Raw genomic sequence first — 24,915 nt, 5'->3', positions numbered from 1 at the left:
AATCAGCTGTGTAGTGCTAGGGCAAAAACCAACACGTGTACCAAGGCGGGGCCCCAGGACCAAGTTTGGGAAACACTGGGCTAGACTATACGTGCTACTGTATTTAGGCTACCATTGTACCAGCACACAAAGACAATGACAAACACACATACATATACACACATATTGTTTACTACACATGTATGCCAATTCACATACACTAACAAACACAAACAATGCATTATGATACTATTCAATATTCTGCCATATTTGCAGCCTACAACGTTAAAGATATTTGAAGATGTATTTAGTTCAATTTACTTTAGACTACTTAGGTTTTTAGAATATTACTAACATGGGTTAACACATGCAAATATAATATGGTTGAAAAAACATATATGCATACTTTTTCAAATGTATTTTTAAAGCAGGTCTAAATACAGTGCACTTGCACATGAGTGTAAGCTGGGACCAAGAGAATGAAAAACAGCTTCTATCTCAAGGCACTCACTAACTGTAAGTCGCTCTGGATAAGAGCATCTGCTAAATGACTAAAATTTAAATAGCCATCACTAGCACATTAGATAGAGGCTGCTGCTGCCTATTGAAATCACTGGCCACTTTAAGAAATGGAACACTAGTCACTTTAATAATGTTTACATATCTTGCATTACTCATCTCATATGTATATACTGTATTCTATAATATGCTACTGTATTTTAGTCCATGCCCCTCTGCAGGGACGGCCTGTTCAATAGGGCGATATGGGCGACGCACTGCCAAACGGGAAAAGGAAGGGATTTTTTTTCTAATCAATTATATCACGGCAACAGTAGTTATCAGTGTTGTAATCTATACGTCTGATCTGCCACAGTGCCACACTGCCACTAAATGTCGAATCAGGCTAAAGTCGTGCTTCAAATGGCTCCACCCCCTTTTGGGGCGATTTCAGTCAGATTGAAAATCGCCCAGAACTTCTGTCATAGACTCCCATGTAAAATCTATTTTTTTCAAATTTCAGAGCCTTCAATACAATCTCAATGGGTGTCTGTGGGCTTGCACTTACGCGCTTTCGTCACATGAACGTAACTAAGAAAAAGAGAGGGTAGCAGCGTCAATCAATTCACTACTACTATCAACATGGCTAGGCTTCAGTGCAACTCGATTGTGTCTTTGAAAGAATTTCCTTTTTGTCGGCGAACAAATGAAGATAAATTGGCAACGAAACAATTAGGACCTCCCAGACCAAATTTAATAATTCAACAGGTTTCTACTAAAGGGGGAAGTCCTACACCCGAGGATTTTCCAAAAAAATGGTACGAACGAAAAATAACATTGCCACTCAACTGGATGAGGGATACAGGCTAGCTGTCCGCCGCCACAACGATGAGGTTAGTGTTGATAATCACAAGTTTACTGGAGAACTGAGACCAAGTAGAGACTTTGGACAGGGTGGATATGGTTATATTGCGATATTGTCAATACAGTATATCGTAAAGTATCACTATGTAACTCGATTTCTTTCACCCCAATCCCTCAAATTAACGGTAAATAACTGAATTGTTTGCCCCACATTTAGCTAAGATGATTAGCTAGCCAGCTAAAATGTTTTATTTAGTTAGCAGTCGCATCTACAATAGTTTACTGTCAATAACATGTCTCCAAAAATGACGTGGTGTCTCCAATTGTGTTGACATTTTACAATTGCGATGCGCATCCATGAGTATCCACTTTCTGTAGCTCAGCTGGTAGAGCACGGCGCTTGTAACGCCAAGGTAGTGGGTTCGATCCCCGGGACCACCCATACACAAAAATGTATGCACGCATGACTGTAAGTCGCTTTGGATAAAAGCGTCTGCTAAATGGCTTATTATTATTATTATTATTATTCCAGCCTTGTGTAGGTCTCCAATTTTGTCCCTGACATCCTTGGAGAGCTCTTTGGTCTTGGCCATGGTGGAGAGTTTGGAATCTGATTGATTGATTGCTTCTGTGGACAGGTGTCTTTTATACAGGTAACAAGCTGAGATTAGGAGCACTCCCTGAGATCAGTCAATAAATGATTCTGGTATTGACTTATATGCTGCCCCTGTCTTCATGTTGTTGCTGGACATATCTTTTTAAAAATGTGTGTAGGTAACCTAAATCATCAGAAAAATTGCCCCTCCTGAGAATTTTTTCAGGAGCCGCCACTGCCCCTCTGTCATTGCTTGTCCATATATGTATATATTCTTAATTTTATTCCTTACTTACATTTGTGTGTATATGTTGTGAAATTGTTAGATATTACTTGTTAGATATTACTGCACTGTCGGAGCTAGAAGCACAAGCATTTCGCTACACCCGCAATAACATCTGCTAAACACGTGTATGTGACAAATAACATTTGATTTGATTTGAGTCGTGCGGGGTGTGTGTAGATTATAAATCCCTGTTCTACCAGGGCTGGGATTTCGGGTTAAATATTCAAAATGGCGGACGGAGGAGCAGCGAGTCAAGATGAGAGTTCAGGACCAGGTAATCATTACAGCATTTTACATATTCATACTTATATTCAAAAACGATTTATCTGAAACCGTTTAGCACAGAAGAAAAGCGACAACAAAATAATTTGCCATAGTGTTGCTGTTGTCTGCATCATTTAAGTTAATTCACAGCTAGCGGATATTTGACAGGGGGAAACAGGCAATTGCAGTGCGAAGGCAAAAAAACAAACATTTAAAAAAAACATGCCTACCTTTGTGTGATTAGACCGCTGTACGCCGCTACATATTCATACCCCTGTCTACAAATACGATTTAGCATATTTTATTAGTAATCGGCGACGTGACTTGTTTTTATACATGCCATATTCAGATATTGTTCAAATACTGTACTGTAGCTGTGCTAACTTGATAAGGTGGCTAGCTTGGCTGCTATAGCTAGGCGATCGGCTTTGTGTTGTTTCTTATTATTGTGGCGTGAACCTTCTTTGGAGGATGTTTGCATATTCATTTTTCGACCAACAGTCAGCGGCTGCGCATACTACACATTACAGTAACATAATAGAAAGCCGAGAAGCTAACTTGCTTGATGTCGGATGGCGATTTTATATGCCTATTTTCCCCAGCCTTTGTGTTCGATGCAGGCGTTGTAGCTGTTGTGTTATTCATGTGGGCCTTTCCGACCATAGAGAGATTGCGGAGTTCAGCATATTCCATCAACTATTCGACATCATATCGCGTTCGCCGCAGAATATGTCAACCTTTTTAGTTTGCCGGTTATAGATAATGCCAAATGCCTCCATTATGTCTAGGTTGACCTATTCATGTTTTTAGATTCTTTTTTTCATCCATGGTAGGCAGCTACAATCTGCCCATTTTCAGCACCTAGCGCGTGAGCTAGTTTCACTGTGACATCAACATCATCACTACTTTCTTTAGCATAAAAGCCCAAACGCTTTACATTTACATTTTAGTCATTTAGCAGACGCTCTTATCCAGAACGATTTACAGTTAGTGAGTGCTGTTTAGCATATATTGTAGTTTTTAGGACGTATTGGCTGTGTTGCCTACCTCCTGGGTGTTTTAGCCTTAGTGATGAATAAACAAGTTTCACTATTTATTTTTAGCCAAAATATAGCTAGCTATAATAGTTGCATAAAGCCTGTTGCTGCCACCATGAATCCAACTAATAACATTCACGGTCGACATGAGAGAATTGGATCAGGGGCCTGCCCTGCTCCAAATAACCGAGAACAACTGATACAATTACATATTTTGTTGCCGCCATTGTCTTGCCTTTCGCTATGTGGTTTTCTGAGTTTGGATGAAATTATTTGAAGTTTCGCCCGAGTCTCTCTTGTCTTGACTTGTCTTGTGTGTGCGTCTGTATGGGTGGCGTTTGTTTACGCAGTCTGAATATATTAAAAGCTTCATTAGAATGCCTAATTCGGGGAGGTTTCCTATATTTAAAAACGGTGCAGTCGATCTCTCCGCGTCTCTCGTTTAGAATGATTCCCGTATTCTGAATCTATTTTGAATGCCGTTTTTTTTAGCAATCCATGTCCGAGAGGCCTAGACTACCTGTGCCATTATTTTTCGGGGGAGAGGTAGCGAGGCCCACTTCCGTGACAGTGAGAGTCACAACCCATTCATGTTCTCGGTCTCATTTTGATGAAAGGGCAGCCAACGGTTCCCACACATTTCCTTTTCATATTCCACTGTTTCACCGTGATAATAAACACTTCAGATTAACACACAGAGTTGCCGAAGTAACCTACATATTTTTTTGCTCTCGATGTGATGAATATTATGATATCTTTGATCAACTTTTATGAACATTCTATCAAGCCAGCAAACACATTTTCCAAAAGATTTGCTGCTTAAGCTAATGTTTGTGTGTGTCAACATTTTAGTTGCTACATCCCTATTATTAAAGAGAAGCTTATTGATATTGCTGTGTTGTGAAATCAGGCTATCCTTGTCACTGTAACACATCACTTAGTTTAGCTTTCTTTTTTTTGTGCTTTGGGCAGGATAGCGCGTTTTTTCCCCTGGTTTACATTCACTCTTTAGCAGGTTTGACTATATCATTTCTTCCATTCTAGCCAAATTTCCTCATCTAAATTTAATTGCATGTGCCTCCCCTATATCAAGGTGTTTTGGTACTTGGTTTTGGATTTTTTTTGTCAAAATCTGCAATAGGCTAACTAGCAATCATACCACACATAAAAACATTCAAAGCTGCATCAATTTTCAATATGAATCTACAAGAACAAATAGGAATAGCTGATAGGTAGCGGAGAGGCCAGGTGCATCATGGCGCATGAAATAATAAAAAAGCTCTCCTGTTTATCTTGTTTAGGGACAATACAATTATCCTTCCTAGGCTATCCTACAACACCACAATGCAATGAATAATTGCATTATTGTTTTCAAGTGAGTACAAAATTCTACTCTAGGCTGCATTGAAAATGTAATTTGAATAACAGGGCAAAGCCCTGTGATTTAAATCATTCATTCCATTTGGATGAGTTGTGGGTCCTACTCTGGGCAGTTTATAAGGTCTAGAAAGGCACAGTAGCAGGCCAGTCTGGTGTATTTTTTACTTTTGATACTGAGATCTGTTGCAGATCATCATACTCCCAAATTGTCCTATAATAATGTGGCCACATGCTCCCGGCAGCCCAGTTATTCAGGAAAGCTTAATGCTCTCTCTGCCTCCTCTCCAATCCGAGCGGCTATTCCTCGCACACCTAGAACCTAACGCTTCAATATAGCCTAAATATTTGTCATTTAACTTTTTGAAGAATACAAATAGTCTCACACTTTTGTCCATAATAATCTCATCATGTAGGCCATACCTGCACTGTATCTGCGAGCTGTTGACTAGAGCGCACATGCCAGAGTGCATTCGCTATACCTACGCAACATTTTTAGTGACAAAACCATCAGTAGGCCTATATAATATGCCAATCCTGTGGCGGGCCTCTCCCGAGTCCGTACCGGGGTTGCAGCGATGGGACAAGACCACGGAATTGGGGAGAAAAAGGGGGGTAAAAAAAATAATAAATAATTGCGATCTGATTTCCTCCTAGCTGATCATTGTCTGCAGCCGGCTCTGATCGTAGTGTAGCCTAATGAAACAGGGAGGTAGAGTAGGCTTGTCTGTGGTGGTCGGCGAACCCTCAACCTTCTGGCTCATAGCCCTGCGTGGCATCGATTGTGTGACAAAAACATGCTGAAGTGGGAAAGTAGGTATCCACGTTTATTTGTGGTCGTAAACATTATTTAGAGTTAATGCTATGGGGGGGTGCATTTATATATATTTTTAGAAAACCTTAAGTTGGACCAGTGCCCTCCCCCAGTACATTTTTAACTGTCCCTTATTTGGTTCCTTGGGAAGCGTTCTAAGTCCTTTGTAAAAAGGGGCTTTTACAACAAAATTAGGTTTATTATGAACTAAGCTACTTTTCTTTCGGGGGAAAGTGGGAAATTATTTTCTTGTTTTCACATTCCCCCTCCTTACTTCCTCCCAGTTTTACATCTCCGCCACCCCCATTCCATCCCGAGAGTTCTGAACATGAATATTCATTAATGTAAACATAGTAATCGTGAATAATGCATTATGTTCATTAATAGATGCAAGGCATCAGAAAGGTGTGCATGAAGTTCATACAGACAAGCTGTTCTAGAGTGGGAGTTAGAGAGGAGCATGTCACGTGTACATAGAGATGTTCTGCATATGACTAGAATCAGATGGATAGTAAGGGGCATTTCCATTGAAAAGGACCCATGAGCACCAACATGTGAAGTTCATAGGAGCATATCAAATTGGGTGTCAAATGAAAGCTAAGAGTCTGTATTTTGGGGAAATGAAGGCATAGATACATTTTGAACCATTTTCCATCTTAAAAATTAGGCATAAGTAAAGGCGTTGATTTCCAGATAAACAGATGGAAGAGGGGGCTTAGCAAACATCTAGCAGAAAAAGTCTTAAAACGGTATCAGAAATACATCAAAACAAAATAATGTTGACGTTAAGACCCCTGCCAACTAATACTTATATTTAGTTTTGGAGAAATTGTTTACCTTCTGTAAGTTTAAGAAATATTGCCTTGTGCGTTGTATTTCAGTTACCAAAAACCTACATATCTTTTAGATATTTTCAAATTCCTCCATCACAAGGAGGTAGGATAATGAACGTTTACAGAAGTAACAAGTAATGGTAGACCTACCAATTAGTTATAGTGATTTTACTGATACCAATTTTGTTTATGAATTATTAAGTGATTAAAACTCATAACGCAATTACTGCAACAGAATTGGCGACAATATGAAATCATAATAGTCACAAATAGGGCTGTGTCAGTCATGACATTTTGTCTGCCGGTAATAGTCATGCAAATAACTGCCGGTCTCAAGGTAATTGACCGTAATTAACATAAACACGTTTAGCATCTCCAGGCCTCCACGCATACAAGCCACTGATGCGCACTTTTGGAACATTTACATTTAAAAAAAGTATAATAAACACCATCACAATAGATCCCATTATTTATTTTAGGTAGGTCTAAAGAAACATGATATGAAGAAAATGTATTTCAGAAGAATAGAAAATGAGTTGGCCTACTGTATGTTATCTGGCTACGCACCATGCCATAGGCTTGTAGTCTAGTTCATTTAGCAGACAAGATATGCTTATAAGTCCCCATGCCCTTATTTTATATTATATGATTTTATAGTAAGAAGAATATAATTGAACTTAGCTGAATAAAATAGAAAGGATATTTTTCACCTTCCACAGCGAGTGCTATTATAAAGTGGCTATGTTGAGCGTAAAAGTGATCATTTGAAACAGGTCCAAACGCTAGATTTAGAGTTATTTGGCAACTTTAGTTGTGAATGATACAAACCTTAGAATGTCTTAGAATCAAAACATATATGGGTTGCATGATGCGACTATAGGCTATTGATGATTGATGCTTTTCTCTCATCAAGTGATCATATTTTCACTCATCAGACTATTCTCAATGTAATCTTGTCTTTACTAATATGTCAAATTAGGAACAGGGGCAGGCAGGAACAGACGCAGGGGCAGGCAGGAACAGGGGTAGGGGCAGGGGCAGGCAGGAACAGGGGCAGGCAGGAACAGGGGCATGGGCAGGCAGGCACAGGGGCAGGCAGGCACAGGGGCAGGCAGGCACAGGGGCAGGCAGGCACAGGGGCAGGCAGGCACAGGAACAGGAACAGGGGCAGGCAGGAACAGGGGCAGGCAGGAACAGGGGCAGGCAGGAACAGGGGCAGGAACAGGAATCCATATGCACTACAATAACAAATGGAGGCCGCTTTCCCGCATTTCGTTTTTCAATCATGCAGGGTAGGCTACTCCAGTTTTATAGCGGAGCATGTGCTTAATATGAGCAGCTGAGAAATACATATAGTAGCAGCTGGGATCCTCCTCTTTTTAGTGGCAACCATCAAAACTCTGCTTTCACATTGCATATAGAAATGTCTGGGCTTATAGGAACACTTTCACTCCACGCACCAACCACTGTTTGAGGAGCATGCAGCCTCTCGCTGCGTAACATGTGATATTCCACCCAGACTCTGTACGCCATGGGCTCTCCAACCCTGTTCCTGCAGCTACCCAGGGCTTAATTTGGGAAACATAATCGATAGTAACATGTTTTTACAACTAAACATATTTCAACTAAACTGTTGACAGCCCCTCTCTCTGCATGCTCAGTAAAGGAGAGAGAGGAGGAGATGGAAACGCACAGTGGTGAGAGATTCTGTAGCTAAAGATAATGTGTCAGCCTATTAATTATAACAAATATAAAAAATTCTCTATTACTAGGCTATTCAAAATCAAATACAAATTCACTATAGTTGTAGACTAACTCTGTAACTCTGCACAATCAATGAACCAACATCATCGCCTAGGCCTATACGTTCTCTCCCAGACTCATGGATAGAACGTTTGGTTCACAGGTAAGGTAAACAGTCCATTCAGTATGCATAATACAGAGTCCACACTCAAAGGTGATTACTAGAATGTCTTTAATTTTGGATTATAAACTGGGTGGTTCGAGCCCTGAATGCTGATTGGCTGACAGCTGTGGTATATCAGACTGTATAGCATGGGTATGACAAAACATGTATTTTTACTGATCTAATTACGTTGGTAACCAGTTTATAATAGCAATAAGGCACCTCGGGGGTTTGTGGTATAAGGCCAATATACCACGGCTAAGGGCTGTGTCCAGACACTCCGTGTTGCGTCGTGCTTAAGAACTGCCCTTAGCCGTGGTATATTGGCCATATACCACACCTTCTCGGGCCTTATTGCTTAAGTGTAGGCTAGCTAGACCAATTATGTACCAAAGACATCTTAAATATTATTTAGTTTTAGTTTTTTAGCCGTGCATAATATGTGGTAGGCTATTAGGCTATGTATTGTACAATGGCACAATCATTATTTTAATTCAGGGGGGGAGTTTCGGGCTTGGGCTCATATATATGCATATGCATAAGCTCTAATATGTGTATGGGTGTTTTGTATTAATCATCACCTTAGAAAGCGCTGTCCATTTCGTTGTTAGGCAACATCCACAACTTCTTTCTTCAAATTGATCGATCGCAGTGTGGTGAGTTTTAAAAGCATGATACTGTTTTGATGATAAGTGTTTGATGTGATTTTTGATTGCATTTGATGTCCACTGATGTCCACTGGCATACTCTTATGTTCAGCTTATAACTGTTCTTTCTTGTGGTCCTCTGTAGCTCAGCTGGTAGAGCACGGCGCTTGTAACGCCAAGGTAGTGGGTTCGATCCCCGGGACCACCCATACACCAAAAAAAAATTTATGCACGCATGACTGTAAGTCGCTTTGGATAAAAGCGTCTGCTAAATGGCATATTATATATTATATATATATTCTTTGTGTTTCTGTCATCTGGTGGTCAAACCAAGAGTGTTAAAGCAGTCTGTCTGGTCTCTCTCTCTCTCTCTCTCTCTCTCTCTCTCTCTCCGCTCTCGCTCTCTCTCTCTCTCTCTCACTCTCACTCTCACTCTCTCCAATTTCAGGGCTTTATTGGTATGGGAAACTCCCTCTCCAGTTATGTCACCTCTCCCAGCTCTTACTGACACCTACCCATGAGCCCCCTCTCTTTCCATTTACTGTAACCAGCATATTCACCCACTGAGCACCGGACGTCCATGGACGTTGAAATTTGGTCAGTCCACCCTGGCCTTGATGTTATCGTCCACAGACGAACTGGACTGGACCAAATCTGAACTTATCAAGACTGGTGTTTCACAAGTTTGGATAGTACAGTACAGTGAGTCGAGGACAGTCCAATACAATACAGTAGTACAGTAAAGAAAAGTAGAGTATAGTACAGTAGAGTATATTGTACTGTACTGAACTATACTCTGCTTTACTGAACTCCACTGTACTCTACTGTGCTCTGCTGTACTGCACGGTACTCTACTGTGCTCTGCTGTACTGCACGGTACTCTACTGTGCTCTGCTGTACTGCACGGTACTCTACTGTGCTCTGCTGTACTGCACGGTACTCTACCGTGCTCTGCTGTACTGCACGGTACTCTACTGTGCTCTGCTGTACTGCACGGTACTCTACCCTGCTCTGCTGTACTGCACGGTACTCTACTGTGCTCTGCTGTACTGCACGGTACTCTACCCGTGCTCTGCTGTACTGCACGGTACTCTACTGTGCTCTGCTGTACTGCACGGTACTCTACCCTGCTCTGCTGTACTGCACGGTACTCTACTGTGCTCTGCTGTACTGCACGGTACTCTACTGTGCTCTGCTGTACTGCACGGTACTCTACTGTGCTCTGCTGTACTGCACGGTACTCTACTGTGCTCTGCTGTACTGCACGGTACTCTACCCTGCTCTGCTGTACTGCACGGTACTCTACTGTGCTCTGCTGTACTGCACAGTACTCTACTGTGCTCTGCTGTACTGCACGGTACTCTACCCTGCTCTGCTGTACTGCACGGTACTCTACTGTGCTCTGCTGTACTGCACGGTACTCTACCCTGCTCTGCTGTACTGCACGGTACTCTACTGTGCTCTGCTGTACTGCACGGTACTCTACTGTGCTCTGCTGTACTGCACGGTACTCTACTGTGCTCTGCTGTACTGCACGGTACTCTACCCTGCTCTGCTGTACTGCACGGTACTCTACTGTGCTCTGCTGTACTGCACGGTACTCTACTGTGCTCTGCTGTACTGCACGGTACTCTACCCTGCTCTGCTGTACTGCACGGTACTCTACTGTGCTCTGCTGTACTGCACGGTACTCTACCCTGCTCTGCTGTACTGCACGGTACTCTACTGTGCTCTGCTGTACTGCACGGTACTCTACTGTGCTCTGCTGTACTGCACGGTACTCTACTGTGCTCTGCTGTACTGCACGGTACTCTACTGTGCTCTGCTGTACTGCACGGTACTCTACTGTGCTCTGCTGTGCTACGCTGTGATGTCCAAACTTGTGAAATATGAGGAGAATGACATTCATAATTATGCATTTCTGTGTAGTACAAATTAGGGACCCATGATGTCATTCCGTTACGGATGTAAATCCACTTCACTTACTGTAGTTCAATAACCAAAATAGATTTTTTCAAACTCAAGGTCCCATGTCATAGCTGACACCCCATTCTTTCTGCAGACATCTTTGAACTTTAATTCAGAGCAAATATTTAACAACGTGGTCGAGATTTTACGGTAATTCTGTTATCAAAGTTTGCATCAGCACAGTTCTTCCACTAAATTCGTTTTTGTAAAAATAAGAAATATAGCATAGCTAGAGAAAATATATAGTGAAGTTCAGGAATATTTTTTGGAATGTAGTATAATCAGGGTTACCAGTAGCCCTGCTTGAAATGGGCTAGGCTACTCAAAAGTGAGGACAGAGATACATGCTAGATAGAATCAGACACATCCTTACTCAGGCCTCTGCCTTTTCCACACATTCTATAGCTACCCTTCTCCTCTGTTTTATTTCTTTGGGTAACAACTCTTGTTACTTGTGAGTTACACTAGCCTACACTAGCCTACCAACAGCTAGCCTACCTGTGACAAATGGAGAAACATTTGGTCACCGTAGTTGTAGAACATAGAAATGTACATTTACATTTGAGTCATTTAGCAGACGCTCTTATCCAGAGCGACTTACAGTTAGTGAGTGCAGACATTTATTTTCTTCCCCCCAATACTGGTCCCCCGTGGGAATCGAACCCACAACCCTGGCGTTGCAAGCACCATGCTCTACCAGCTGAGCTACATGGAAATGCCTTAATGCAGACACTGTAACATGCTAAGTACTGTGTTAACAAAGTACTTTAGACCTATAGGCTCAACTCGGCTATGATATTAATGGGAACTTAGTTTGAAGTGTTGCCGTGACTTCCAAACCATGGGTGGTTAAATGTCAGTGGAATTTGAATATATATTTATTATTCTGCTCTTGCTATGCCTCGTGTCACGTTAAATGTCTCCGTTCACATTAACTGTTCCGTTATATTCACTCTCAATAAAACAGTGCTAATGAGTTACCTATTTAAAAATTCCTCTCTGCTAAAATATTTGCATAATGCATTGTTTGCGCTCCACATTTGGGTTTTGCGAGACACTAGCGACTGCGGTTTAAATGAAGTGCCTTTCTCCTTACTTTGGTCTGTTTTCTCTATTTTGTTCGGCTTTAAGAGGGGTAGAGTGGTAGCGGTTTGGAAGGAGGAAGATGGGGCCGCTGTAGCTTGGGTATCTCTGTCCTTGTTTCAGGGGAGGGGATCTTATGATATTTTTTACCATTGACAAATGTAGACCTACGTGTTGATTGATTGTTAGTATTCTATTCTGTTCTGCAAGGCCTGCTTATTCAGAGGCAACGCACCAATATTCAACCTTCATTTAACCAGTATTTGAATTTAACCCGTTTCTGAGAACCCATGCTCGACGTTTGAGTCATTAGCAACAACAGCCTGATATGGCCTTTTCGGTTGAGAAAAACATTGGAGAGTTGGTGGTTGAGACATACTTGCTGTGGCTTTGAGAAAGAGGGTTTAAGTGTCGTAACCTGGTCTAAATCGGCTTTCTGAAGAAAATGGTTAGCCGTAAGTTTCCTGGGCTGAAAAAGTACTCAAACAAACTAGGCTAATGCCCCACCGGCTATTGTTTGACTCAGTCCTGGCCAAGGCCCCGGCATGGCTACTGTTTGGTTAGTCTACTGTCCTCACGTCTGCTTTGTCATACCCTTTCTTCAGTCTCTCTTTGTCCTGGTCAATGGTGTGATAAATATCAGTCTTTTGTGAAGGAGTGCTTGGAAGAGTTGTAGTTGGGGAGCCAAGAAAAGAGAACAAGGTTTCGTTTTCTGTTGAGGATTTTCTGAGCAAGGCTATGCCACACGTTCACAACCTCTTTTTCAGAGATCTATCCCCCCAAAACAGTAAGATATTTAATTCTAACATTGCTTTGACACCCCACTCTGTCTGTCGGGCGCCTGCCTGCCCGCCATATTAAGTTCCAAGGAATGTTCTTCTACGCTGAATTAAAAAGAGAGAGAGGGGGGAAAAGCCAGCTGAACACGAAAAACGAACCTAATGGAATTTAAAGCTAATCTAAATATGCTAATCTTAACACGCTTCATAAACAGCCAATAGTACCCTCTGCCTTCCTTCCTTCTCTCTCTCTCTCTCTCTCTCTCTCTCTCTCTCTCTCTCTCTCTCTCTCTCTCTCTCTCTTTCAGCAGTTGTGCAGAGTGGAATGCCATAGCCAAGAGGGGTCCGGCAGTAATGACGGGCTCGTGGTGGATTAATGTGGAGTTATTTATTTACAATTGAGTGCCTCATTTTTAGCCAGGCCTGGTCTCTGTCTCCTGGCGGAGTTTGGGACCTGCAGTCCGAGACATTCTATTAGTTATATTAGCGCCCTCCACCACTCCACGCCAACGTGCCCAGACCACTGCCGAAAGGCCTCACACTGAATTCTGGGAAGTTGTTTCCCATCCTCTTTACCTGGCCCTCTTAGCTAATTACTCTGCTGCTTGCATTCTGCCGGTAATTGGGTTTGTTCTGTTCCCCTCCCACCTACGCTGTGCTGTATGCCTGTTTAGAGCCCATCTCTCTCTTTTTTCATTCTCCTCCTTCTATTCCCCTGTTTTTATCATCCTCCAAAAAGCCATCCAATTAATATGCTAATGAGATAATACATATTTATGGTGCTTTTAAATTATGCAGAAAGCTTTCAGAGCCCGGTGTGAAACGAGTCGCTCGCAGAACTTCAAAGCCTTGCATCGCTAACGAGGCAGGGCCTGATTTACATACTGCTTTAATCAGCTGAATACTGATTATACTTCATTATGAGAGAGAGAGAGAGAGAGAGAGAGAGAGAGAGAGAGAGAGAGAGAGAGAGAGAGAGAGAGAGAGAGAAGGAGAGAGAGAGAGGGGGGAGGGGGGAGAGAGAGAGAGAGAGAGAGAGAGAGAGAGAGAGAGAGAGAGAGAGAGAGAGAGAGAGAGAGAGAGAGAGAGAGAGAGAGAGAGAGAGAGAGAGAGAGAGAGAGAGAGAGAGAGAGAGAGAGAGAGAGAGAGAGAGAGAGAGAGAGAGAGAGAGAGAGAGAGAGAGAGAGAGAGAGAGAGAGAGAGAGAGAGAGAGAGAGAGAGAGAGAGAGAGAGAGAGAGAGAGAGAGAGAGAGAGAGAGAGAGAGAGAGAGAGAGAGAGAAGAGAGAGAGAGAGAGAGAGAGAGAGAGAGAGAGAGAGAGAGAGAGAGAGAGAGAGAGAGAGAGAGAGAGAGAGAGAGAGAGAGAGAGAGAGAGAGAGAGAGAGAGAGAGAGAGAGAGAGAGAGAGAGAGAGAGAGAGAGAGAGAGAGAGAGAGAGAGAGAGAGAGAGAGACTCTTGTCCAGTAGTCGTGACAATCCTGGCACGCACAGGAGACTGGGAGAAAGAGAGGGAGACAGTTAGAAAGAAAAGAGTGAGTGAGAGCTGTTAGTCTAAACCCTGTTGGGTTTTGTGGAGTACTGACACTGTGTCTCAGTGTTGTGCAGCGGTCTGTACCTGTCTGTGTGTGGCTGTAGTTGTACTGGACTCTGCTCGCTGACCAGTGGAGAGGGGCAGTGTGCCGACCGGACAGCCTGACGGAGGGTCTGTCCGGCGGAACCAAGCCTATTTGCCGCCGCTAGCTTTTGCAACCATGCTGGAAAATAAAGGGGCACCAGAAGTGGGTGAGTCGTGGGGTCCGATGTAGTGTGTGTGTGAGTGAGAGAGATCATCAAGGACCAAGTCAAAAAGGGGGAAAAATGGCTTTTATGGATGTAAACGGATGATCCAGGGTCTCTTTTATTTGCCATTTGCTTGGTTGATGATGTTGATTATCACTGTATTTAAAGGGGCTTTCTAATAAGTTGGAAAATGTAGGCGCACACAAATACATTTATGAGCACAATGAAAAATATTTGAGGTATTAAAGCTAGAATCCTTAATTATTTATCCTAAATAAAAAATTCCAGGTCGCACAGCTAAATATTTAGGCGCATATGTGAGTAAAATGGTGGCACTGTAGAGCCCTGTTACTGTGTGTGTAGCCTTTTAGAAAACATATTATCATGCTCTTTTGAAAGAAAAGGAGTGGGAGGTGTCATATGGAGAAGACATCCGATCTTTATAAGATGTGGGCTTTAGGGGCTGTTTTGGGATGGGATGGCGGAGCATTGCTTTTAGAGGGTCAATGACCGTAGAGTAAAATTCTCTCTGTCTGCCTCTTCCAGATTCTAAAATGAGTAATGCGTCAGAAACTAGTAAATGTGCAATGGAGAGTCAGAGTGGGGACGGAAACAGAGGTGAGTTACCTGCTGTGACCTGCTGCTGCTTTGCTCTGCCTGTCTGTACCTGGGGCGCGTTCAGGAGGCACCAACTGTTTAAAACTCTTTCAACTGGTCACAAACGGATAATGAAAAGGACCCTGGTCATTAGAACTTTAAGTTCAGGTAATGGTCTTCTGTTTGAAAACCATTGGTCCTTTTTGTTGCCCTCTGAACACTCGCCGGGGTCTGCACTCTGCACACTGCCATGCCTGTCCCACTGTGTGTGTGTGGTGTTGAGAAACCTAATGGCGTGAGAGAGGTTCAGTGAGTTGTTGTGCTGTAGTTAGAGGCTATGTCAGTGTGGTGTTGAGAAACCTAATGGCGTGAGAGAGGTTCAGTGAGTTGTTGTGCTGTAGTTAGAGGCTATGTCAGTGTGGTGTTGAGAAACCTAATGGCGTGAGAGAGGTTCAGTGAGTTGTTGTGCTGTAGTTAGAGGCTATGTCAGTGTGGTGTTGAGAAACCTAATGGCGTGAGAGAGGTTCAGTGAGTTGTTGTGCTGTAGTTAGAGGCTATGTCAGTGTGGTGTTGAGAAACCTAATGGCGTGAGAGAGGTTCAGTGAGTTGTTGTGCTGTAGTTAGAGGCTATGTCAGTGTGGTGTTGAGAAACCTAATGGCGTGAGAGAGGTTCAGTGAGTTGTTGTGCTGTAGTTAGAGGCTATGTCAGTGTGTCTATTACACGTGTTGATTTGTGGGTGAAACTGTGAGAGAGTTTTTTTGTTTTTGTTTTTCGTCTGATGACTTGATTGCTTTTCTGTTCTCAGAAATCCAAACGAATGGACTGGACTTTCAGAGGCAGGCGGTGCAGTCTACAAGCGCAATCACCAACGCACACACACAGGCTCTCCTCCAACAGGTAACACTCATACCGAAACACACACAGGTTTGCTGCTTTTATTTTTTATTTTTTTATTTTTTTTATTAAGCAGACGCTCTTATCCAGAGCGACTTACAGGAGCAATTAGGGTTAAGTGCCTTGCTCAAGGGCACATCGACAGATTTTTCACCTAGTCGGCTCGGGGATTAGAATTGCTTTCACCAGAAGAGTGTGTCTGGGTGTGACTGTTGTATTTGAACTGATCTTATTTAGTAAAATGTGGGTGTATTTGTGGCCCGTGCCACAAAGGTGAGGTAGAGGTGTAGTCAAAATGAGGAGTGAGGTTGGGACTGAGGCATGCCAACAGAACAGACACACACACACACACACACACACACACACAGGAACAGTACATTTAAATGAGCTAGGCACTCTCGGTATCGGCTAGGAACAAGGCAGATTAATCAACCCTGTATGCTAATTAGCTGCTCTGCGGTTACTCGGAAACAGATGGCGGAGAATATGCAAATCAATGCAGAATTCAGTTTTATTTTTTAAATTAACTTCTTCACTCACCCCCTCACTTCTTCCTTCCCTCTCTCCTTCCTCTCTCTGTGGGCTGCAGTACATTTCAAACACACACCTCCCCTCCTGCTTTTCTCATGTAGATCATTTTCTGTTAAGACAATACCTTCAATAGGCTACCTAGTATTGAAACCCTGTGTTTGTGGGTATCTGTCTGTGGGAGGGGGTTTTGTCTTGGTGTGTAGATGGTTTTCCTCTTCTTCTACACTCAGAGGTTGAAAAGTCAAGTATTGATCTTGCTCTTTCTCTAATCAAGAATCTTACAACTAGGTGTTTGGTTTCTGTGTACAATAAGTAGCAGTCAACATCATTATTTATTTAAAAACAGACCGACATGGGGTACAGAGTACAGACGACTCCCGATAAATGCAACGTCTCAAGAATGGACTAAACTGCAACATGCAGTTGTGAAGAATGCAGCTGAACTGGTTCTGAGCTGAAATTGCACTCCAACAGAGTTGACACTTATCAGGAGTTGACTGTACCATGTGTCTGTTTCTATATGACATGTCTCTGGGAAGGTTATCCTATAAACGATTATCCTATATAAGGTTATCCTATGTGCTTCTAGTCCAAGTCAGAAGACTCGGGTGCAATTCCGACCACCGTCCAGCAGGGTGTGCTGCCTCAGGCCCAGCTCATGCTGGCTGGGGGACAGATAGCTGGAGTAAGTGGCATGCTGTCTGCCTGCCTGCCTTCCTGCCTGTCGGTTCGTCTGTCTGTCTGTCTGTAATGTGATGGAGCTCTAGGGTCTCCTCTCCCTCATCTGCACTGATCTGAAAGAACAGCAAATGCCCAGTAGGCATCGTACACCATGTTGCTTTCACTGTTCTTAGATCAGGGCAGATAAAGAGAAGAAGACTATTTGAGACTATTGAGATACACCCACAGAGAGGGTGGGGTTGTGTCCAAATACTCTTTTCCTTGTTTCCTCTCCTTAGTGACCAGTGATTCATATAAAGATTGGATGGGAATTGATCTACCTACCATATGCATTCCATCAATTCCTGCTATGATCAGTGTGGATGGGAGGAACTGTTTTAAGAGTATTGGGATGTAACTATTGTGTTCTTGTGCATGCAGATCATGCCAACTCCACCGACACACATTTCCTTGATACCATCTTTGGGTTTGTGTGTGTGTGTGTGCGTGCGTGAGCCCAGGCATCATGCTCATCTGTGATCATTCTGTCACTGTCACATTGCCAGCATACCTTAACATGTGATCCAGTCATGTGACCTGAGGGTCAGACAGCCAGTGGCTGCGACGTCCTCATCCAGTGAGGCTCCTGGATGCGCTTCACAGCAAAGTCATCTTCTGTCCAAAAGCATGAGTCCTCCTCTCTCCATCCGTTGGCCCCTGGGCACTCCGTCACTGCATCACATGTACTGCTAGATTTTGTATTCATTTGAAACTTGAAAATCCTTTGACCTTTGAAAAGAATAGTAAGGATGAACTACTGTTTCTCACCCCACTCTCTCTCTTTATTTCTCACCCCGCTCTCTCTTTATTTCTCACCCCGCTCTCTCTCTTTATTTCTCACCCCACTCTCTCTCTTTATTTCTCACACCGCTCTCTCTCTCTTTATTTCTCACCCCACTCTCTCTCTCTTTATTTCTCACCCAACTCTCTCTCTTTATTTCTCACCCCACTCTCTCTCTTTATTTCTCACACCCCACTCTCTCTTTATTTCTCACCCCACTCTCTCTCTTTACTTCTCACCCCGCTCTCTCTCTTTACTTCTCACCCCGCTCTCTCTCTTTATTTCTCACACCGCTCTCTCTCTCTTTATTTCTCACACCGCTCTCTTTATTTCTCACACCACTCTCTACCCTCTCTCCACAATATCTGTAATCTCTCCCTTTCTATCTCCCTCTTTCTCTCCCCCCTCCTTCCCTCTCTCCCCTCTCTCTCTTACCTCCTCTTCTCCTCTCCCCCTCTCCCCCCTCCTCTCTCTAGTTGACCCTGTCTCCAGCCCAGCAGCAGATGTTGTTGCAGCAGGCCCAGGCCCAGCTCCTAGCAGCAGCCATGCAGCAGTCAGCCAGCCAGCAGAGCAGCACCACGGGGGCCAGCATCTCTGCCTCTGCAGCCACCCCTATCACACAGCTGCCCCTGTCCCAGCCCATCCAGATCACCTCTGTAAGAGACGCACGCACACACACGAGAACCCGCATTTGCACAAACACACACACACCACATCCATCACTAGGGCTAGACGGAATCTGCAGGGGGCAGAGTATCCTGCTACCTCTAGAATGGGGTGTGAAATAAATAAAAACTGTGGAATGATGTCAAACCCAATACTGCCACTGTATATAACAACCACAGTGTCATCATTAATTGAATATGCAGGAACCATCGAGTTGTGGAGGTAATGTTAACATCGTTCCCCCTCAGATTCCCTCTGGTTCTACACATCTTCCAGGCCAGCTAAGCCAGCTGGGATACCCATATGAGATGGCGACCTTCAGCAGTTACCTACCTGTAGTACACCTTTAAATCACTGTTACGTGAATGACTGGACATTTATAATGTAGCTGTAGTGGTACATCTGTATAACACTGTAGTAGTGTATCTGTAGTATGAATGAGTGTACCTGTAGTATGAATGAGTGTATCTGTAGTATGAATGAGTGTATCTGTAGTATGAATGAGTGTATCTGTAGTATGAATGAGTGTATCTGTAGTATGAATGAGTGTATCTGTAGTATGAAGGAGTGTACCTGTAGTATGAAGGAGTGTACCTGTAGTATGAAGGAGTGTACCTGTAGTATGAAGGAGTGTACCTGTAGTATGAAGGAGTGTACCTGTAGTATGAATGAGTGTACCTGTAGTATGGAGGAGTGTATCTGTAGTATGGAGGAGTGTATCTGTAGTATAAAGGAATGTACCTGTAGTATGAAGATAGAATGAAGACCTCTAGTAGCTGTTTGTGTGAGATGAACAACAACAGCATGAGTGTGTGTATGACTGTAAGTGATTGTGTGTATGGCTGTAAGTGATTGTGTGTATGGCTGTAAGTGATTGTGTGTATGGCTGTAAGTGATTGTGTGTATGACTGTAAGTGATTGTGTGTATGGCTGTAAGTGATTGTGTGTATGACTGTAAGTGATTGTGTGTATGGCTGTAAGTGATTGTGTGTATGGCTGTAAGTGATTGTGTGTATGGCTGTAAGTGATTGTGTGTATGGCTGTAAGTGATTGTGTGTATGGCTGTAAGTGATTGTGTGTATGACTGTAAGTGATTGTGTGTATGGCTGTAAGTGATTGTGTGTATGGCTGTAAGTGATTGTGTGTATGACTGTAAGTGATTGTGTGTATGGCTGTAAGTGATTGTGTGTATGGCTGTAAGTGATTGTGTGTATGGCTGTAAGTGATTGTGTGTATGGCTGTAAGTGATTGTGTGTATGACTGTAAGTGATTGTGTGTATGGCTGTAAGTGATTGTGTGTATGGCTGTAAGTGATTGTGTGTATGGCTGTAAGTGATTGTGTGTATGGCTGTAAGTGATTGTGTGTATGGCTGTAAGTGATTGTGTGTATGACTGTAAGTGATTGTGTGTATGGCTGTAAGTGATTGTGTGTATGACTGTAAGTGATTGTGTATACCTGTAGTAATGTGTGCTCCTCTCTCCTGGTGTGTGTTTGAGGACTTTCAGCAGTTACAGCAGCTGCAGCAGCAGAACCTGACCATGCCCCAGTTTGTCCTGGTTCAGCCTGGCAACCACATCGCCACCCAGCTGCAGCCTGGCCAGTACATCATCTCACAGTCGCCGCAGGGCCAGCAGAGTATGTCCTGCACACACGAACACAGGCGCGCACACACACATATCCTCTCACCCTCCCTTCATACCCCCTAAATGTTCTCCATTATTCCCTCAACAGGTCTCCTGCAAGGCCAGAGTCTTCTAACTCAACTACCTCAAAGCCAAGCCAACCTCCTGCAGACTCATCCAAGCATCACGCTCGCCACACAGGTCAGACACTACAACTACCATGTTTCAAACCTTTCAAGTTTAAACCATGTTTAGTTAGTCATTTCCTTTCAGCCCTGACCCCATACTGACCCCATCTCCGTCCTGTAGCCAGCGACTCCGACCCGCACGACAGCAGCCACGCCCATCCAGCCTCTGTCCCACAGCCAGACCTCGCCCCCTAAACACCTGGCCACGCCCAGTCTGGAGGAGCCCAGTGACCTGGAGGAGCTGGAACAGTTCGCCAAGACATTCAAACAGAGACGCATCAAACTGGGTTTCACACAGGTGGGTGTGTGTGTGGTTGGGGTTGTCAAGGAGCTGTAGGAAGGTGTGTGTTTGTATGATAACAGCAGAGCTCTCCCTTACCCTCTCTCTGTCTCCCCCAGGGGGATGTTGGCATGGCCATGGGCAAGCTGTACGGTAACGACTTCAGCCAGACCACCATCTCCCGCTTCGAGGCCTTGAACCTGAGCTTTAAGAACATGTGCAAGCTGAAGCCACTGCTGGAGAAGTGGCTCAACGATGCAGGTTTGTCCCTGAGCTGACCGCCAGCTGTGTGTGTGTGTGTGTGTGTGTGTGGATTCTGTACTGTAGTGTGTACTTTAGTGTACCTGGTCTTTACCTCTGTCCCTGTCCTTTGTCGCGGTGCTGTTTATGCAGAGAACCTGTCGTCTGACCAGGCCCTGTCCAGCCCCAGTGCCCTGGGCTCCCCCGGCCTGGGTATGGAGGGGCTGAACCGCCGACGCAAGAAGAGGACCAGCATCGAGACCAACATCCGCTTGGCCTTAGAAAAGAGATTTCTGGAGGTGAGCGACATTTCATATTCTAGATTAGCTCTCACTTTTCTTTACTGACTTACCTCATCAACCAGCAAGGAACTGCCCCATACTGAAAGTAACTGCCCCATACTGAAAGGGAATCCCTGGTGTTTTGCCCTCTTCAAGCAGAACCAAAAACCTACCTCTGAGGAGATCACCATGATCGCCGACCAGCTCAACATGGAGAAGGAGGTGATCCGGGTTTGGTTCTGTAACCGCCGGCAGAAAGAGAAGAGGATCAACCCCCCCAGTGGTGGATACAGCAACACAGGGACAGGCAGCAGCCCCATCAAAACCATCTTCACCCCCACTATCCCCCTGGTATGGACAACACACTGGCATGTACCACACACACTTGCAGTTGCACGCATGGACACACACACACACAAGCAAAGTGTTTTTTTCTATTCCGTGTTCAACCCCTCTCCTTCTCCTTCCCTGGCGCAGGTATCCAGTACGGCCAGCCTTGTGACTAGTAACACACCGACCACACTGACTGTAAAGCCAGTGATGCCTCTCAACAGCAGCAGCCTGTCTGGCCTGACCTTCACAGGTACACAGGGGAAGGGGAGGGACAGGATCATATTTAACAGAAAGAAAAAACAAGATGTCTCAAGTTAGGAATCAGGCAATATTCTCTTCCCATTTCCCACCTTCTCGTCCTCAAAAACTAAACACCAGCCTCCCGTTCTGTCCCAGGCACGACCATAGGAGCGACCACAAACACGACATCCGTCATCTCCATGGCACCCATGGTTACTGCGGTGACCAGCTCCCCGTCGCTAAACCCCTCCCCCACGGCCCTCCAGGCCACGGAGGCGGAGACGGGCGGAACCCAGGAGCACACGGTGGTCACGCAGGCACCGTCGTCCCTAGCGACCGCTCTGGGGACGGGTCAGGTGATGGTGGCTGGACTGGGGCTGCCGGTCGCCCTGCAAGGTGCCGCCCAGTTACCCACCAGCGCTAGTTTCGCCGCCATGGCCGGCCTTAACCAAGGACTTATGGCATCCTCGCAGTGAGTAGGGAGGGGAGGGGGTATCGGAGCAGGGTCTGTTCACAGCACACATTACATTTACATTTTAGTCATTTAGCAGACGCTCTTATCCAGAGCGACTTACAGTTAGTGAGTGCATACATTTTCATACTGGCCCCCCGTGGGAAACGAACCCACAACCCTGGCCTTGCAAGCGCCATGCTCTACCAACTGAGCTACACGGGGCCTACATGAAACTACATGAAGGGCTGTCCTCATGCTATATCTGGAATACAGAATAATATAATGTAATATAATGTTTCAATAGTATTTTTGAGTAGTCAAAACGTTTTGAATAATCGTAGTAGTAATAGTACCATTGGTCTGACCATCACAATCTCAGGGATTGAAGGAGGAATCAGGATGATTTCTTACACTTCTCTCACTGAATTCAGTTTAATCTCTACTGCTTTCTTACTCTGTGTTGTCTCTGTGTGTAGGGGGGCCTTGCTGAGCTTAGGTCCAGGGGGGCTGGGAGGGGCTCTGAACCCTACCATGTTGAGCAACAGCACCCTGGCCACCATCCAAGGTCTGTGGAGTGGCAAGTACACCTGTTTAATTACTCTGCAATCACACATTTACATACATACTCTGTTTTCATAATTTACTGATTGAAAATATAAACGCAACATGCAACAATTTCAAAGATTTTACTGAGTTACAGTTCATATAAGGAAATCAGTCAATTGAAATAAATAAAGTAGGCCCTAATCTATGGATTTCACATGACTGGGCATGACTGGGCCTGGGAGGGCATAGGCCCACCCACTTGGGAACCATGCCCACCCATTGGGGAGCCAGGGCTCAGCCAATCAGAATGAGTTTTTCCCCACAAAAGGGCTTTATTACAGACAAAGATAGTCCTCAGCAACTTGATCCCGCAGGTAAAGAAGCTGGATGTGGAGGGCTGGTGTGGTTACACGTGGTCTGCGGCTGTGAGGCCGGTTGGAAGTACTGCCAAATTCTCTAAAACAACATTGGAGGCAGCTTATGGTAGAGAAATGAATATTAAATTATCTGGCAACAGCTCTGGTGGACATTCCTGCAGTCAGCATGCCAATTGCACGCTCCCTCAAAACATGAGACATATGTGGCATTGTGTTGTGTGACAAAACTGCACATTTTAGTGGCCTTTTATTGTCTGTAATGATCATGCTGTTCAATCATAATAATGTCCGGAACGGTGCAAATGGAATGGCATCAAACACCTGGAAACCATGTGTTTGATGTATTTGATACCATTCCACTGATTCCGCTCCAGTCATTACCACGAGCCCGTCCTCCCCACCAACCTCCTGTGCTGTAGAACTAGTCTTTACCTGACACTAGTGCACCTGTCCTTCTGGTCTTCACCACACCTCACACCATTGTGTACAAGCCGTAATGAGAACTCCTCACAGCTCTATCAGCTAGCTAGCTACATTACCCCTTCATGTCCATCCATAGTTAGCTGTAACTGTCCTCCAACTGAGGAAGTCTAGATATCTAGGTAACCCCCCTCTGTCCCTCCTCTCCTCCCCCTGCAGCTCTAGCATCAGGCGGCACTCTCCCCATCACCTCGCTGGACGGGAGCGGTAACCTGCTGTTCACCAACACCTCCGCCGGCAGCACCCCCAACCTGATGCAACCCCTCTTCCTGAACCCCCAGAACCTTTCCATGCTCACCAACCCTGTCAGCCTGGTGTCGGCCGGAGCCGCTGGGGGAGGGGCCCTGCAGGTCTCAGCCGACCACCAGGTCACCACGGCGACTGTCCCAGTTCCCTCCTCCACCATCACCACTGCCTCCAAGGCCCAGTGAAGCTGAAGGCCTCAAATGGCACCCTATACCCTATTTAGTGCACTACTCTTGGTTAAATGTAGTGTACGATATGTCTGGCTCTGGCCATATTAGGACACTATATGGGGGAATAGGGCTGTTGTTTGGGATTTGGCCTTAGGCTAATGACCCACCTCTTCCTCCTCTTCCTTCTCTCTGTCATCTATTATTTAATTATTTTGCTGCCACCAAAAATAAACCCTCTGAAGCGGGTTGGAATTTATTTTAAAAACGTTTTTCATTCTCTCTTTTCCCTTGTACTCCAAAAATGATGTGCGACTCACCGGATGTTTTTGTCGTTGGACATGGCGGGTCACACGGGAGGACTGGGGCGGCCATTTTCTGAGGCAGGATCGTCTTGAACTCTATGGTCTGTGCTCCTTGTGTGACCACTGACCCACATCTGGGGAGAGAAAATAATGGAGGGACCACCTAGCTTTCCCTTTCTACTCCGTCACCTTTTTCACAGGTAGAGATCTTCCTCTTCCCTGTTCAGAACTTCTTCTGAAATACTTCTAACCAAAAAT

General features: G+C 44.5%; 1 protein-coding gene across 10 annotated transcripts in view; it reads left to right on the top strand.

Annotated features, from left to right (window-relative positions):
• Positions 1–2,388: 2,388 nt before the first annotated feature.
• LOC121536565 (POU domain, class 2, transcription factor 1-like) overlaps positions 2,389–24,915 on the top strand; it is a 23,081-nt gene continuing 554 nt past the window's right edge. The window contains exons 1-16 of one of the 10 annotated variants that reach the window (XM_045206734.1): positions 2,389–2,496; positions 15,254–15,325; positions 16,111–16,202; positions 17,320–17,415; positions 18,708–18,887; positions 19,146–19,232; positions 20,404–20,533; positions 20,630–20,721; positions 20,830–21,006; positions 21,108–21,249; positions 21,382–21,527; positions 21,666–21,860; positions 21,987–22,092; positions 22,239–22,554; positions 23,013–23,101; positions 24,099–24,915. The exon at positions 24,099–24,915 is cut by the window's right edge and continues 554 nt beyond it. In XM_045206734.1, coding sequence (XP_045062669.1) covers positions 2,451–2,496; positions 15,254–15,325; positions 16,111–16,202; positions 17,320–17,415; positions 18,708–18,887; positions 19,146–19,232; positions 20,404–20,533; positions 20,630–20,721; positions 20,830–21,006; positions 21,108–21,249; positions 21,382–21,527; positions 21,666–21,860; positions 21,987–22,092; positions 22,239–22,554; positions 23,013–23,101; positions 24,099–24,370 — 2,238 coding nt within the window. In that variant the 5' untranslated portion in view covers positions 2,389–2,450 and the 3' untranslated portion in view covers positions 24,371–24,915. Of the gene's footprint in view, positions 2,497–15,253; positions 15,326–16,110; positions 16,203–17,319; positions 17,416–18,707; positions 18,888–19,145; positions 19,233–20,403; positions 20,534–20,629; positions 20,722–20,829; positions 21,007–21,107; positions 21,250–21,372; positions 21,528–21,665; positions 21,861–21,986; positions 22,093–22,238; positions 22,555–23,012; positions 23,114–24,098 lie in introns of all 10 variants that reach the window. The other 9 variants (XM_045206728.1, XM_045206727.1, XM_045206726.1 and 6 more) reach the window with 9 other exon arrangements.

Source organism: Coregonus clupeaformis, chromosome 23 (genome assembly GCF_020615455.1).
Source record: "Coregonus clupeaformis isolate EN_2021a chromosome 23, ASM2061545v1, whole genome shotgun sequence".
Lineage (NCBI taxonomy): Eukaryota > Metazoa > Chordata > Actinopteri > Salmoniformes > Salmonidae > Coregonus > Coregonus clupeaformis.
Note: the sequence above shows the minus strand (reverse complement) of the source record. Positions and strands in the feature narration are given on the sequence as shown.